Source organism: Phascolarctos cinereus, unplaced genomic scaffold (assembly GCF_003287225.1).
Source record: "Phascolarctos cinereus isolate Bilbo 61053 unplaced genomic scaffold, phaCin_HiC Scaffold_5;HRSCAF=322, whole genome shotgun sequence".
NCBI classification, from domain to species: Eukaryota; Metazoa; Chordata; class Mammalia; order Diprotodontia; family Phascolarctidae; genus Phascolarctos; species Phascolarctos cinereus.
In genome coordinates, this window is record NW_027555958.1 from 422,077,392 (window position 1) to 422,094,021 (window position 16,630).

A 16,630-nucleotide genomic window follows, 5' to 3' on the forward strand; every position below is an offset into this window, starting at 1 on the left:
GATTTTCCATAGCTGGCCAGATCTCCAATCCCCTCCCCTATAGTGATCCACCCATTTGAAAAAGGTTCTGCAATTGTCTAGACCTGATGGTCTGGACAAGAGAAAATGAGGAAGGAGTCTGTAGTTGGAGGTGAGGGTCTCAAAGTGTGGATGCTATAAGGCAGTGCCTGAAACTAAACTTCTTTATTAGAAGGCAGATAAGGTAAGGAGTGGAGAGCCAAAAAACCAAAACAAAACAGAAAAGAAAGCTTGGAGATAAGTCAAGCTTCTAATCAGGAAAAAAAACCAAACCAGCTAGGACACTGACAAGCAGGAAAAAATGATCAGGGAGATCAGGAAAGGCAATGATACAATTAAGAAATATCAAGTAAGGGAAAATGAATCTAAGACGCGCTCAATGAAGATAAAAGCAAGACAATGCTCTTTGGGTATAGTAGTCTCTTTTCTTTCTAGGCCCATGACCAGCACAGTTATTTATTCTGGATTGTGCTTGTTCATTTCTATGAATATTGGCTCTATCCAAAAGCTTAAAAATTACTAATTGAACCAAGAGGAGATGGAGCACATTTTAGGCCAGTGGTACTAAGGATGGAACCATCTGCATTCAAGCTCCAACACCTAGAATCTCTGAGCCTAGGCTTCTTTTACTGCCTATGTAAAGACCCATTATTGATGCACTGAGGTAGTCACCAATGTTTGTGAAGCTGTTATGTGAGATGTTTTATAGAAACATTGGTGCCACCAGTTGGATTACTTGTAAAATGCTTCACAAGTTAATGTGAAAAACCCTTAGCTTTGTTGAAAAAGAGCAGGGGGCTGTAAAGGCAGCATGTACCATGCTAGAGTTAGCCTTGAAGTCAGGAAGATCTGGGTTCAAGTGCTACCTCTGACCCACAATGTGACCTTGGGCAAGTCACCTAAATTCTTAGTACCCTGGGTGACTTCATAAGACTGTAAGTTGTAGAGTAGTTACTGACCTGCATTGGTACAAGAAATTTCCTCACTGGTAGTTTTCTGCATACCAATAAAATCACGGTTCTGGAACACAAAATCATCTATGTCTATATCCATATCCATGTATTTATATCCTATCAATATCCATATCTATATTCATACCTGTATATATCTATATCTCTATCCAAATCTATATATTCATATCTGTATCTATATTTATATCGATAGCTATATCCACAGAGCAGATAGGTGGTACAATGGTTAGAGTGCTAGGCCTGGAGTCAGGAAACCATGAGTTCAAATCTGGCCTCAGACACTTACTAGTTATGTGACCCTGGGCAAGTCACTTAACTCTGATTGCCTCAGTTTCCTCATCTATAAAATGAGCTGGAGAAGGAAATAGCAAACCACTCTAATAACTTTGCCAAGAAAACCCCAAACAGGGTCACAAAGAGTTAGACATAACTGAAATGATTAAACAATAACAACAAAGCTATGACACATTTTTATCCAAATCTATGTCTTTATTTATATCCATCTTTGATAGCTTCTGGTATTCAGATCCAGAACTACCCCTCTATGGTACAGAATTAGGTGTAACTGTGATGCTTAGACCCTTTGTTAAAAGGACTGTTCACAGCCTGAGATCAGTAACATACTAAATTATTCAATTTGCTGACTTTTCTCAATGATTTTTCAAAGTTTTTTTCCCCCTATTTTTAACCCTGGTTCATTTATGACTCTCCATATTCTTTCAATCTCTAGAAGACACCTTAAAGGTACCCCCCACTTCATCTTCCTAATGAGACACCTGAGATTCAAATATATCAAGTGGTGAGCCCAAGGTCACATGGCTAATAAATAAGAGAACTGGGATAAAACCCAGATCACCTGCCTCAAATCTAACACTCTTTCTACTACATCATTTGTCATTTACTTCAGCATTATGACCTGGGATTGAAATTCTCCAATGTTCTTTCAAGTTTCAGCTAAAATTCAATCTTTTACAAGAAGTCTCTCCTGATCTCTCTAATTCTAGTGCTTTCCCTCTGTTGGTTATTTCCTGTTTATCCTGTATGTAGCTTGTTTGTACATACATGGTTGCATGTTGTCTCCCGCTTTAGACTGCGAGCTCCTTGAAAGGAGGGACTATTTTCTCCCTTTTCCCTTTTGTATCCCCAATACTTAGCACAGTGCTTGCTACTTAGCAGGCACTTCATAAATGCTTGTCGACTTGATGTCTTCTTCAGATGACTCTTTGGCATGATGAACCCCTCTATGACTTTCTTACCTTGGGTCCACCTAATGTTTCAGGTCTCCACTTACCAGTCAATAGTCAGTAAATATTTTTTAAATGCCTACTACATACGAGACACTGGTGGTAAGTGCTGGATATTCAAAAAGAGACAAAAGACAACCCCTGCCCACAAGGAGTTCACAGTCTAAAGGGAGATACTGCAAGGGAACAGATATGTACAAACAAGCTATGTATACACAGGCTAAATAAATAAGGATTAAATAAATAAATAAATATTTAACATGGAGATAATCCCTATGAACATATGCAGGGTGCTAATAATGCCCTTCCTTACATAGAAACTCTAGGGTGACTGCTTCTGGTAGTGGGGATGTATAATGCAAGTGAAATGGAGGGATATAAAGCATGTTAAATATTCAATTACTGGTTCTGTTCTGCTGACCACATAATGAGAAGAAGACTATTTGCTAAACTGAAGGTACATTCAAAAGACACTGAGTAGAGGCTCAACCTTTCTTTCTTGGATTTCACTTTTTTCTTTTGCCTGATGGTGTTCTCTTCATGCACAAGTCAAGACATCACCCTTTTGATATCATTGGCCCTCTTCCAAAATGAAAGATAAACAACAAGTTTCTGGTAAGAAAAGAGAGATAATGCTTTAAGGGAAGAGGCCGAGGCCTTAGGCACTCCCCGTGGAGGTCAATATATGGCCTGTGAATATATCTCAGTTTTTTGCCTTGACATTTGTTCCTTCATTTTAGATGAATGAGATTAATCTGGAGCCTATAACCTCATGCATTTGAAAATGATAGGAGAGTGAGTCAGTCCAACAGTCTGAGAGTTGAGTCTATTCCAAGTTTTGCAACCTTCCAAACACTGATGACCTGAGGAGCAAATACCAACCTTTGGGACCCAGCCCAGTTGTAGCTGAAATGAGGGTTCACCTAGGATTGATGCCCTGATGCCACATTTTGATACGAACTGGGTGAAACCAATGCTGTGTTGAAATTCTAGTAAGTCAGATAACTCTCCCTAGAGACTGAGGTGGCATAAAGTGGAGTGTGCCCTCAAGGTGTTGGGTGGGAAATGTTTGTACTTCCATTCTTCCTAGATTTTGAAGGAATACATTCTTTTGTAAAAGCCAATTGATGCTAATTAGTTACAAGGGATTGGGATGCTAGTAATGGGGGCTCAAGCCAAAAGTATTAGAGAAAAGACACCTCAATTCCTCAGAGCTCTGGTTATTTAACTAGAGACTCTGCTGATAACTCTATGTGTGATCTTCATATTTACGAAGTCTATATTTTGCTCTTACTTACCTATGTATATGTTGTGTCTCCCCCTCGACCCCAATAGAAGATAAGCTTCATGCAGGTAAGAACTGCTCATTTTCATTTTTGAATCCTCAGCCCCTTTGCCATGACCTATGTCTGGCTTGAAAGTTGCTTAATAAATTGCTGTAGAAGTTTGCCCCCCATTCCAAAGTAATGTGAGAAGACTCTTTGCAAAGATTATGAAAAAAAGTTAAGAAACATGGAAAAAAGTTTCAGATTTTTAAAAATATTGATCAGTTTGGGTTTTTTCCTTCTTCCTCTTTTTTTTCATTTAGAAAATTCTTTGTCTGTTGTAAGCAATGACCATCTGGGAGGAGTAAGCATAGGCAAAGAGGAAACAAAATTATCCATTTCTTTTGATTTATTTAAAGAACACTAAAGGGCTAGCTAAAATTAACTGAAACAACTCAAAAGCTTTCTGAATATAAAATAAATCCACATAAGTTGCTCAGTGCCAGGGTGGATCCAGGTTGTAGTCCTGGTTACAAATCTAAGGAAGGCCTTGAGGGATGTCCAAGCAGTCTAGTCCTGAACCACAGGAGAAGACAAGATAAAGCATTTTTATGTAAAAGGTGGAACCTAGTCTTAGCCTTCACACTCATGACCGAGCACAGCTTACCCACAAAATTTCTGAGTATAAGAGAGGAGTTTGACTCAAGTACAAGCCTCCCACCCAGACACTAAGACTTGTAATATGATCAAACTAAAGAAAGCACCAAATACTATGAAGAAATACCTTGGACCAAGAAATGCTCAAGAGGTAAACTCTGAAGAGAATAACTCTAAAGCAAGTACAAGAAGATCCTCAGAGGAAAAACATATCCTGGCCACAAGGGTTATAATAAGAGTACCTGAAAGAAATGAAATAAGAGATACAAAATGGAAAAGCTACAGAGGAAAGAATGACAAGTAGAATTTATATCTTAGAATGGATAATGGGAAGCCTTACCCAATGACTAAGTGCCCTTAAAATCATAATGGGCCAAACATAAAACAATGTCTCAATGAGAAAAAGAAAGCATTAAAAGAAGATAAAAAAAGAAAATGCAAGAAAGATAATATTAAAAAACAATTGACCAAGAAGACAGGTCAAGGAGAGACAATCTAAGAATCACTATACTATCTGAAGATCGTGATTTAAAAAAAAAATCTTGGATATCATATTTCAAAAAATTATAAATGAAAACTATCCAGATCTCTTAAAATCAGAAGGTAAAGTTAAAAAAGAAAGAACTGAATAGTCACATTCTGAAAGAAATCCCAAATGAAAACGCATGGGAATGTCATAGCTAAAATCTAGGGTGTCTAAGACAAATTTAAAAATACTACAAGCAGCCAAAAAAAAAAAGTCCAAGTACAAAGGCTGTAATCAGGATCCCACAAGAATTTGCATCTGCCACCATAAATAACAGGAGAGTTGAGAATCTGATATTACAAAAGGCAAAAGATAAAAGCTTATCACCAACAATAACCTATTTGGTAAAGCTCGGTATAATCTCACAAGGGGGGAAATGGATCTTTAATTAAATAGATGATTTCAAAACATTCCTGATGAAAAGACTAGAACTGAGTAAATACTTCACAATAGAAATGCAGAAATCTGGAGAAACAGAAAAGTACACACATTTGTTCAACTGGAAAAGGTCTTTGTGGAGATAGATTCTTTACATATTATTAGCAGGATGATAAGAAACAGATGTCTTCTCAGGAAGCTGTAAAGAATGATAAAGAAAGGTAAATAAGATAAACAGAGGGACAGCAGGTGGTTTTATTCTGTTCTGATGGTCTTAGAAGACAATGGGATTACATTGGAGAGGAAAGGAGAAGGAAGGAGAGGAAATATATCATCACTGATACTATATATCATAATACTAGAAATGCTAGGTGTAACAAGAAGACAAAAGTGAACTAGAAGGCAGAGGCGAAATAGAAACAAAATTATCCCCCTCTTTTTTACAGATGAGTTTTTGATTTACTTAGAGAATCCTAAAGGCTCAGCTAAAAATTAATTGAAACAATATGTTTAGCAAAATTAAAGGATATAAGATAAATCCACACAGATCACCAGCATTTTTGCATACTATAAAAAAAAGGAGAAAGAGATAGAAAGAGAAATTCCATTCAAAATAAATCCTGAACATATAAAATGCATGGGAATCTATCACCAAGATATACCCACAGTATAAATTTGATTACAAAACACTTTACAGAAATGAGACTGAAATAATTGGAGAAATATCCATTACTTATAGGTAGATAGTACCAATAAAATAAAAATGGCAATACTAACTTATTTATTCAGTTGCAACCAATTATACTACTAAAGGGTTATTTTCTAGAACTAGAAAAAATATTAACAAAATTCATATGAGTGATCAAAGGGTCAATAATCTCAAAGGAAGTAATGAAAAAAATTGGGAAACAAGTCAGCCTAGAAGTACTAAATCTCAAACTATACTATAATCATCAAAATAATTTGGTAGATGTTTCAAAAATAGAAATGTCTATCAGTGTAACAGATTAGGTACACAACACATGGGAGCAAATGGACAGAAAGGCATGGCATTAAATAAACCCAGAGCCCCCAGTTATAGAGGTAAGGACTTGTTATTTGACAAAAACTGCTTGGAAAACTGGAAAATATTCTAGAAGAAATCAGGTGTAGACCAACATCTCCCACAAGATGTCAAGGTGAACTCCAAATGCGTATTTGATTTAGACACAAAAGGAGACAAAAAGTAGAGGAAAAGGAAGAAACCATTGTTCAGATCTATACTATAGTAGTAGAATTCATGACTAGACAAGGGATAGAGATTCTCACAGAAGGTAAAACAGTCAATTATAATTATGTAAAATTTAGTGGGGTTTTTTTGCCAAAAATCAAAATCTATGCAGTTAACATTTGAAGGGCAACAGGTAACTTGGGAAAACCCCTACCACTTTACAACAGGTTTCTCTGACAAAAGTCCCATATTCAAGATATGCAAAGAACTCTTTCAAATTTATAAAACTGAGACATTTCCCAATAGATAAATGGTCAAAAGATACAGAATGGTAGTTTTCAAAGGAAGAACAACCAGATGGGGAAAAAATGCTCTAAATCACTAATAATTAGAGAAATGCAAATTAAAGAAACTCTGAAATTTCATTGTATACGCATCAGATTGACAAAGATGACAAAAGAGGAAAATGACAAAAGGGAATGTTGGAGGGGCTATCAGGGGGAAAAAAGGCACAATAAAAATGCATTGTTGATAGAGCTGTGAATTGGCCCAGATATTCTGGAAAGTAGTTTGGAACTATGTCTCCTAAAGTCACTATATCAATACCAGACCTCTAACCCAAAGATATCATACATATATCTGTGTGTTCATATATGTATACACACACACACACACACACACACACACATATATATATCTATATCTATATCTATAGATGCATATAGATATAGATATAGATATAGATATAGATATAGATATAGATATAGATATAGATATAGATATAGATATAGATATAGATATAGATATAGATATAGATATAGATATAGATATGTAACCTCTCTCTTGGGGAATGGCTAAACAAATTATGGTATACAAATATAATGTAATATTGTTGTGTAATAAAAAATGATGAAATGGACAATTTCAGAGGGGAAACTTGGAAGACTTCTATGAACTGAAGCAGAGTTAAGTGAGCAGAAGTAGGAGAACAATTTAATCAATGACAACAACAATATAAAGAATAATGACTTCAAAGGGTCTAATCAAGAACGTGACAATTCTACCAGAGAACCAAAGATGAAGCACGCTACCCGCCTCCTGCCAGAGACATGATGGACTTAGCATAGAATGAAACAAAGAATTTTGTACGTGACTAATGGGGGAGTGTGTTTTGCTTGATTATTCGTATTTGTTATGACAATTTCATATATTTTTGAATTGTTCAATTGGTGGGAGAATGAAAGCCAGGGAAAACAAATTCTTATTAATTTGAAAAATATTTTTTAAAGTAAAAAAAAACACCTCTCTGATTTATCATTTGACTCTCTGTGATCAGTTCTCCAGTGGGAGCCAAAAATACATATTTTCTCCTTCCAAACCTGAACTTACCAGAAAAGATCTTTTTAAAAAAATTACAACACAAAATTACAACTCTGCTGTAGGTGGGATGAAACTCTATCCTATAAACTCTGACCACTCCTTCTCAGTCTTCTCTCACCATCCATGTGTTAGACCCTATCCATGTACATCCCTCAAGGTCCCTTCTGGTTCTTTTTCTTCCTTGTTTATGCCCTTGCTGTCAGAGAGATTGTCTCCATGCAGATAACTTTCAAATCTTCATAACCTGCCTGATGTCCCTCTGAGTCCCTGTCCTGTAACACTAAAGACCTACTAGACAGCTCTACTTGGATGACTGTAGCCATTTCAAACTCAACTGTCTACATTTATCCTCCTTTGTCCATCCACCCTTCTTCCAAATATCCCCCTTTCCGTTGAGGAGAGCATCATCCTTCCATTCACCCAGGTTTGAAACATTGTAATCATCTTCAACTTTTCCCTACCTTTTGTCTCCCTTATTCAACTGACAAACGTTATTGATTCTAATTCCGCATGTCTTATATATGTACTCTTTGCTCCTCTCTTATAGCCACCTCCCTATTTAGCCTTTTATTTCCTCTTGCCTGCAGAGTAGCCTCACGATCAGTCTTTCCAATTCTAACTTTCCCCCGTCCAATATATTTTCTATAGAGTTTCCAAAACAATCTTATTAAGGGGCAGGTCTGACCATATTCTTTTGCTCAAGAATTTTCACTCTAAGACAAACTAACTCTCTCCTTACCATTTAAAGCCCTTCCCAATTAGACTCCAGCCTATCTTACTTTTCTAGACTTAATTCACACTGCTATCTTCCACACACTGTATGTTCCAGCTAAACCGGCACGCTTTTTGTTTCCCCAAACTCAGTGTTCTATCATCAGTATCTGTGTTATTTCATAGGCTGTTTCTCATGCTTGGGACGTATTCCCTCATCTCTTTCTCTTAGCATCCCTAGTTTCCTTCAGAACTTGTCTCAGTGAGCTAGGGCATCAGGAAAGTCCTCTTGTAGGAGGTGGTATTTGATCTGAGCCTTGAAGACAGCTAAAAATTCTAAGTCACAGAAGTGAGGTAGCTAGTGATGTAATGGATAGGGCATTAGCCCTGGAGTCAGGAAGAGCTGAGTTCAAATCCAACCCCAGACACTTACTAGTTTTGTGACCATGGGCAAATCACTTAACCTCTGTCTACCTGAGTTTTTTTTTTAATATGTTAAATGGGAATAATAATAGTCCCCATCTCCCAGGGTTGTTATCAGGACCAAATGAAGTAATATTTGGCAAGCACTTGGCACTTAGTAGTCACTTAATGAATTCATTAAAACACAGGTACTGCATCAGCCAGCACCACACCACACATAACTGGAACCATTGGTTACAGCAAATGGAGAAGTTTTGAATTCTGTGGATGTTTGCTTACCTTGGCAAGTGTGTTTTCTAGGGATGTACACATTGATAATGAGGTTGATGCACGCATTGCCAGAGCGAGCTCAGTGTTTGGGAGGCTCTGGAGGAAAGTGTGGGAGAGTAGAGGCATTAGACTGACTACCAAACTGAAGGTCTACAGAGCTGTTATGCTGACCTCATTGTTGTGTGCCTGTGAAATCTAGACAGTATACCAGTGCCGTGTCAGGAAACTGAATCACTTCCATTTAAATTGCTTTAGGAAGATTCTGAAGATCACCTGGCAGGCTAAAGCATCACTGAGGTCTTTTCTAGAACTAAACTGTGAAGCATTCAAACTCTGCCTCAGAGAGCCCAACTCCAATGGGCTGATCATGTTGTTCAAATGCCAAACATACACTTGCCTAAACGATCATTTTATGGAGAACTCACACAGGGCAAGCACTCACATGGTAGTCAGAAGAAGTCACAAGGACACTCTCATGGTCTCTCTTAAGAACTTTGGAATTGATTGTGTGACACAGGAGACACCGGCACAGGACCAATCAGCATGGCATGCCCACATCGTAGAAGGTGCTGTGCTCTATGAGCCAAGCAGAATTGAAGTAGCTCAAAAGAAACATGAGAAGCGCAAATTTAGAGAATTCATCCCAAATATTCACATGGACTATTTGTGCCCGGCCTGTCATAGAGCATTCCAAGCTCATATTGGTCTGATGAGCCACAGTCAGATGCACTGTAACTTGACTCTAACATAATGATGTCATTTTGGTCCTCTTTGAGAATGAAGGACAACAACCAATGAATTCATGTTTTCTTCCTTCCTTTCCACTACGCCACCTAGCCGACAGCTAGAGCACCACCTTTTACATCAAGCCTTTCTTGATTCACCCCAACTGCCAGCGAACCTCCCTCCCAAATTCCTCCCTACATTTAACTGTTTTGCACCTGCGTTTATCCTATTGCAATTTACCCTGTGCTTGTCTCCCCTGTTAGAATGTAGGCTCTTTGAGAGTTAGTTTTGTTTCATTTTTTGTCTTGTATGCACAACACCTAGTACAATACCTGGCACATATTTAATAAGTATTTGGTGATTGATTCATTTATTGATGGCCTAAGGTCATATAGATTCTAAGAAGCAGAGCTGGGATTGAAACCCAGGTCTTTTGACTCCAAATCTGGTATTCTTCCTACTGTACCATTTGCCTTACACAGAGAAGAGGCACAAACTGGAGAAATTTGGGGGGCTTCCCAGTTGTTCTCTAGTCAGCTCTTCCCATATAGTCAATTCCCAGGTTAGATGTCGCCATGTTCAAAAGTAAGCAGAAAAGTACATTCCATTTCTTAAATATTAATGATTTGGGAATTATCTGCTATCTCAGATCATTGTTCCCTTTTGGATGGTTAATTAAGACTTGACAGCATCTATTAACCTTTTACAAAAAAGCACAGAAGCTAGAGGTTCTTTAAATGGAACACATTTTATTTAAACTTTACCTATGGGCTGGTGCCATTTCTTTTTTATGTAAAATACAGTGTGATTTTTTTAAAAAAGGACTAGCTTTCAGACAGCTGTAACATGTAACTATAAATTATTTAGAAGAAGGTAACTCAGAACTTAGACAAAGCATTCTGTTATAAATTATAAATTCAGATAGAAAAATACATTTCTTCCCCTCATGTACAATATAATTCTTTGCTCACTCCAATAAGCAATGAGCAAAAATAAATAAAATATCACACTATTAAGATAAATAAATATTAGCAGTGCAGATTCTTGAAAAACATCCATTGGATATATTTATGGGATTGGGATCTGAAATGGTTTTGTGTTACAATGACTTAATTAAGCTCTATCACAAAGATTGTTCTATCTGGTATGGTGAGGGTCCAGAGGCTTCACTATATTAGGGTGATGTCCAAGTTCAGTTAAGTGACATTGACAATGCTCAATTCATCTGTGCAAATACTAATAAGAGCACATCCTACTAAGCATATAGGGAATGCTCAAGAAGATTATGATGATCAGTCTTCACCCCTTAGTGACCTGAAGTGACTTATTTATTGGTCTTAGTATAAACTTTATTCCCTTTGCCACCTTTCCACCCTGCCCCCAAATCTATATTTGTGACAGACTTAAGTGTATCCTATAATAATCATTTTTTTAATGTGTACCAGCATATGGTATTTTTTTTTTTGCTTTCAAAGAGATCACATTTTAGAGTATGGACTATATTTGGGGGCCACCTATATTTGAACTAATAAGGAAATTCTTCATTAAGGGCAAGTCATCCAGGGAACTATGTTTTCCAAAGGCCCCAACTGATCACATTCAGAAAATAGAAGACACTACTTATGTGCTGACTTTTTCTCTGCTCTGTTGCCTTCTAAGGAAGGTGAATATTTAAAAGCAGGATAATATGAACTTGGAGAAGGCGATGCCAACACGAAGAAACGTGAGCCAAGCTGGTTTGTGAGACTGGTGGATGTCTTCATTGACTACTTACATCTGAATAGGTTTAAGGATCTGTTCTCTCAGGATGGTTCTTCTGGCCCCATCCCATTTGCCTGGTCCTTGTAGGCAGTACTGATATGGGGTACAAGGACCAAAAAATACTTCCAAAGCCAGCTTGGGATCTGCGAATAAGAGAGGCAGCAAGCTGGGTTTTATCCCTGCCAAAGATGCTAGTTGATCCATGTAGTTGATGTAATGCTCTTGGAGTCTATTCCAGATGGAATTGTGGATATACCTGTGGCCAAGTATAAAACAAAACCAGCAAATGGAATACTGGTTGATTTAATAACTGGGAATTAAGCTTCTTGTCTGATATTCAAGTGTTCCTCTACCTTCCCTTCCTGCCCATCTAAATCTTATCTGCCTTTTCAAGCCATCCTAGAGGCTCAGCAGAAAGCCCCCTTTTATCTCTCACCTTCCTGCCCTACCATATCATTTCCTGTTTATACTAACCATCTTCCCATCCCAATCTCAGAATATTTTATGAAGATCCCTTCTTTCTGAATGTGCCTATATTTTGTCTCTCCAACTCATATAAGCTCACGGAGAGAGAGAAGTTCTTTTGTTTTCTCCGACAGCATTTAACACAGTGTTCAGCACTCAGTAGGCATTAACTAATAAGTAAATGATAAATAACTAATAAAACTTAAACTTGTCCAGAACTAGAACTTAGCTCCACAAAATGGAATCTGGCAGCTCTAAGTGTAGGAATTCTTCTTGTCCTCAATCAACCAATCAATCAACAAGGATTTATTAAATAGCTATTATGTGCCAGGCACTCCTTTCCTTGGAGACAACTCAGGAAAAAACTTTGCTGGTTACATACCTAAAGAACACAGTTGTACTTCTCCAGTGTGCCAATGCTGGACATGTCTGTGGGTCTCAAAAGAGGTGTCTAAAGTTTGTTAAGGAAGTCAGTTGATCAAGGGAGTTGCTCTGGGCAATTAGTTTGAACATTGATTCAGCACCTTCCAGAATTGTTCCTACCATTTATTTGTGATTATCAGCACATTTATAATCATCTCAATGTGTTTTGAGCTTAGGATCGTGGATACGGAGCTGGAACGAAATGCATCTGAGACTTCACTTGGTGATCTCATCAGCTCCCATGGATTTAATTATCATCTCTGTGCTAATGATTCTGAAATCTACTTATCTATTCCTAATTTCTCTGCTGACCGCCAGTCATACATCTCCAGTTTGACATCTCAAACTGGATGTCCAATAGACACCTTTAACTCAACATACCCAACACTAAGCTCATCTTTTCCCCTAAACCCTTTCCATTTCCACACCTCCTTATTAATATCAAAAATGCCTCCATCCTCTCAGTCCTCCAGGCTTACAACCTAGGTGTTATACTTGACTCCTCACTATCTCTCACCTTCCCATATAATCTGTTGCCAAGGCCTATTTACCTTCTCTACATCTCTCAAATATACCTTCTTTTGTCCTCTGTTAATGTTATCATTGGTGCAGGCTCTCAACAACTCGATGTCTGAACTATTGCAATAGCTTGCCAATGAGTCTTCCGCCAGAAGCATCTCCCTACTCCAACCCAACCTTTTCAACTGATGGAGTGATTTTCCTAAAGCACAGGTTCAACAATGTAACCCTGCTACTCACTAAACTCTAGTGGTTCCCTATCATCCCCCATGCTCAAATACAAAATATTGACATTCAAAGCACTTCACAACCTAGTCTCTTCCTACCCTTCCAGTCTCCTATAATTTACTCCCTCTCCTCTCCCCAGTCCCCACCCAAATACTCTGTGTTGCAATGAGCAGCAATGTTGCTGTTCTTTAAACAAGACACTATATCTCCAGTCTCCAGGCATTTTCTCTAGCTTTCTCTCATGCCTAGAATGTTCTCCTTCCTCATCTCTGTGTCCTAGATTCCCTCAAGTTCCAGATAAAGTCTTGTCTTCTATTGAAATAATTTCTCAATTCCTCTTAATTCTAGTGCCTTCCCTCTGTAAATTATTTTCTATTTATTCTGTATGTAGCTTGTTTGTATGTTGTTCCCCCACCTCAACTGTAAGCTTCTTGAGGGCGGGGATTGGATTTTGCCTCTTTTTGTAGCCCCAGCACTTAGCACAGTACCTGATAGGTAGTAGGTGCTTAATTAGTGCTCATTGACTGACTGATCCTTACCTCCTCATTTTAAAGATGAGGAAACATTGGATGTAATGACAGAAACATTAGAAACACCAGATATATTAGGTGATTTGCTCAAGTCACACAGGTAGTAGGTAGCAAAGACAAGATTCAAGCCCTAGTGTTTTGACTCCGAATTTGGCAATTCTTCTACTGTATCATATCACCCCATTTGCTTTTATTTTATTCATTTCTATATGATAAAAAACCTCTTATCTATAGGTTAATCAAGTTGCACCTCAGTATAAGGGTTTAGAGAAAAAAGCAAATACTTCTGATCCTGACATTTGGTCTTCCTTCTGCAATTTTGCCATGGATTTCCACCCTGACTTAAGGATTTGTGGCTACACTCAATCAAACTGTCCTTTAAATCACTCTTTCTTCCTCAGATTCCTAAATCTTATTTCTCAAAATTGTTTAAAAGTCAAATGTCCTACCATTTGCCTATTGTATCTCCTCCATGTGATATCTGCCATCATGTCCTTTGTGGAAGGTAATTTGTTCAGCCCACACAAAGAAAGAAAATTTGGGAATGTTACATGGAGTTGTAGAACCTTTACAAGGAGAAGAAAGTGTGGGCTCAGCAGAAATTTGGAGATTTCCAAGATGATTACTGAATCAGGAGATAAGAGATTCTAGAGTAGGTTAGTCTAGAATTTCCCTTTCCTATTAGAAATGGAGAAGACTGCCACTTCTGAAGCAGCTTGGTGACATAGTAGAAAGACTTCTAGACTTTCAGTCAAGAAGACGTGAGTTTGAATCCTGCCTCTTGTATGACTCCTAGATAAGTCACTTAACTTATATGCCTCAGTTTCCTTATCTGTAAAATAGGATAATAACAAAACCTGCTTCCTAGGATTGTGATAATAAAACAAGACAATACATGCAAAGTGTTTGGCAATCTTAAACCTCTGAACACTACATAAATGTTATCCATAATTATCATTTCTAATAGTGTCCAAGATGTATGAACAAAATATTATCTCACTTTTCTGCAATCCTTCCTACTGTTAGTACAATAAAGTGGGCCAACAGGTTAAGTAAGAGTCTGAAAGAAGTTGGTTTGGGTGGCAAAAATTTTAACGGTAACTGGAGACCGAATCCAGTGCTGTATTTTTACAGGTGACCGATTGGGATAGCAACAGATGTGTTATCACAAGGGTCTTAGAAAAGGAGCAAAGAAAGAAAAATGTGTTTTCAAGACTTTTAAAACTTTTGTGAACTGTTTAATTTTTTTGAACTTTTTTTCTTCTTTTCTAAGTTGGTGATGTGGCCCTTTCCTGAATCATCCTTTAGTATAAAGAAGAAAGCAGCTCTCTAACATTTCCTTTTACTTTGCTGTTGTTGTTCAGTTGTTTCAGTCATGTCTAATCCTTCATGGCCCCATTTGGGGTTTTCTCAGCAAAGATACTGAAGTGGTTTACCATTTCCTTCTCCAGCTCATTTTACAGATAAGGAAACTGAAGTAAACAGGGTGAAGTGACTTGCCTAAGGTCATATGACTTTACTTAAATGAAAATAATTAATAAAACAATAGCAGCCACTTTAGAAGAGAAGGGGACTAGGTGATAATGATCTTTATTGGTGAGCATACTAATTTAAGGTTGATAAAGCTTGGGCTAAGAGTTGAAATTTATTTAATGTTTTAATGTTAGCAAGTCATTTTATATACATTATTTCCTTTGATTCTCACAATAGCCCCATGGGGCAGGTATGACAAGTAAGGAAACTGAGAAAAAGAAGGTAAGTGACTTACACAGCTAGCAAGTATCAGAGTCAGGATTCAAACTCAACCTTTCCTGACTCCAAACTGAGCAATCGATTGTAGTTTAGGCAAGGAATATGGTACCTAGCAGTAGTCATAGAATACCTAGACACTTTGGGAAGAGTCACAAGATCACAGGTTTATAGCTGGAAGGGACCTTAGATTTTATAGATGAAGAAATCAAGGCCTGAAGATATAAAGTAACTTGCTCAAGATCACAAGGCAGTAAGCAACAAATTTGGACTTTGAACTCTGGTCCTCTGACTCTAAATCAAATGAAGTCAAAGGTCCTTCTCCTCCACCTTAATCTACTTACCTTTGAACACTCCAGTGACCCAATGGCTCTGAAGGTCTGAGGTAGGTAGCAATGCTCCCACTGGCTGCACCAGGCCAATAAAGGCCAATGTTGGCTGCTCTAACTGAGGAGGGAACACTTGATTACACAGGGAGATCTGATTGGCGATGACATTAATAGAGTCTTCCAAGAACGGGAAAGACAAGGTGTATCCTGTAGCAAAGATGACCACATCAGTGTTCCCACAATGCTGCCATCTTCAAAAATGGCTGCCGTCTCTGTGAACGCCTTCACATTAGGTCTCATCATTATTCTTCCAGAAATGATGTGATTGGGAAGGTTGTCAATTGATGTTCACCTGAGAGTTTAGAAACCTGAATGACAAGGGAAGATGGCAGTTCCTATTTCACTCATCCATTCATTCCTCCTTTCCACAAAGTATTCCTTTGTACCAATGACTTTTGAGTACTGATGGATACCATGGGAACTTTCTTGCTATTTCCTCTTCATATTTCTATACATCTTGGATTGAGGGACAACGTTTGATGGATGGATAAGGCTGTCAGCAACATCACTTCTCCTTATCACTTGCCATTCCTTTTATTTCATTCTTAGGAATGTGAATGGAACCAGATATACTGATACATACCTGTAATATTTGCTACTGGGTTGGGGAAAGGGCTGAGGCTTAGGGATCCCTTGAGTTTGGGAGTTCTAAACTGCAGTAGAGATAAAGCAAATGGGGTGTCTGCATTGAATCAAATGCTAATATGGTGAGATCTAAAAGCAGATGGTCACTAGGGCTGACTAAAGTGGGGTAAACTGGCTCATATTGGACAAATGGGATTGGCCC

The 16,630-nt window shown here is 37.9% G+C and overlaps 1 protein-coding gene across 1 annotated transcript; it reads right to left on the minus strand.

The window, feature by feature from the left end:
- Positions 1-11,549: 11,549 nt before the first annotated feature.
- On the minus strand, positions 11,550-16,125 carry LOC144454136 (flavin-containing monooxygenase 5-like; the record flags this gene model as incomplete). The annotated part of the gene is given in 5 exon segments (XM_078155793.1): positions 11,550-11,796; positions 13,297-13,304; positions 14,155-14,226; positions 15,800-16,023; positions 16,026-16,125. Coding segments are annotated over 5 exon segments (651 nt in total), but the record flags the coding sequence as incomplete, so codon positions are not given.
- Between the last annotated feature and the right edge of the window lie 505 nt (positions 16,126-16,630).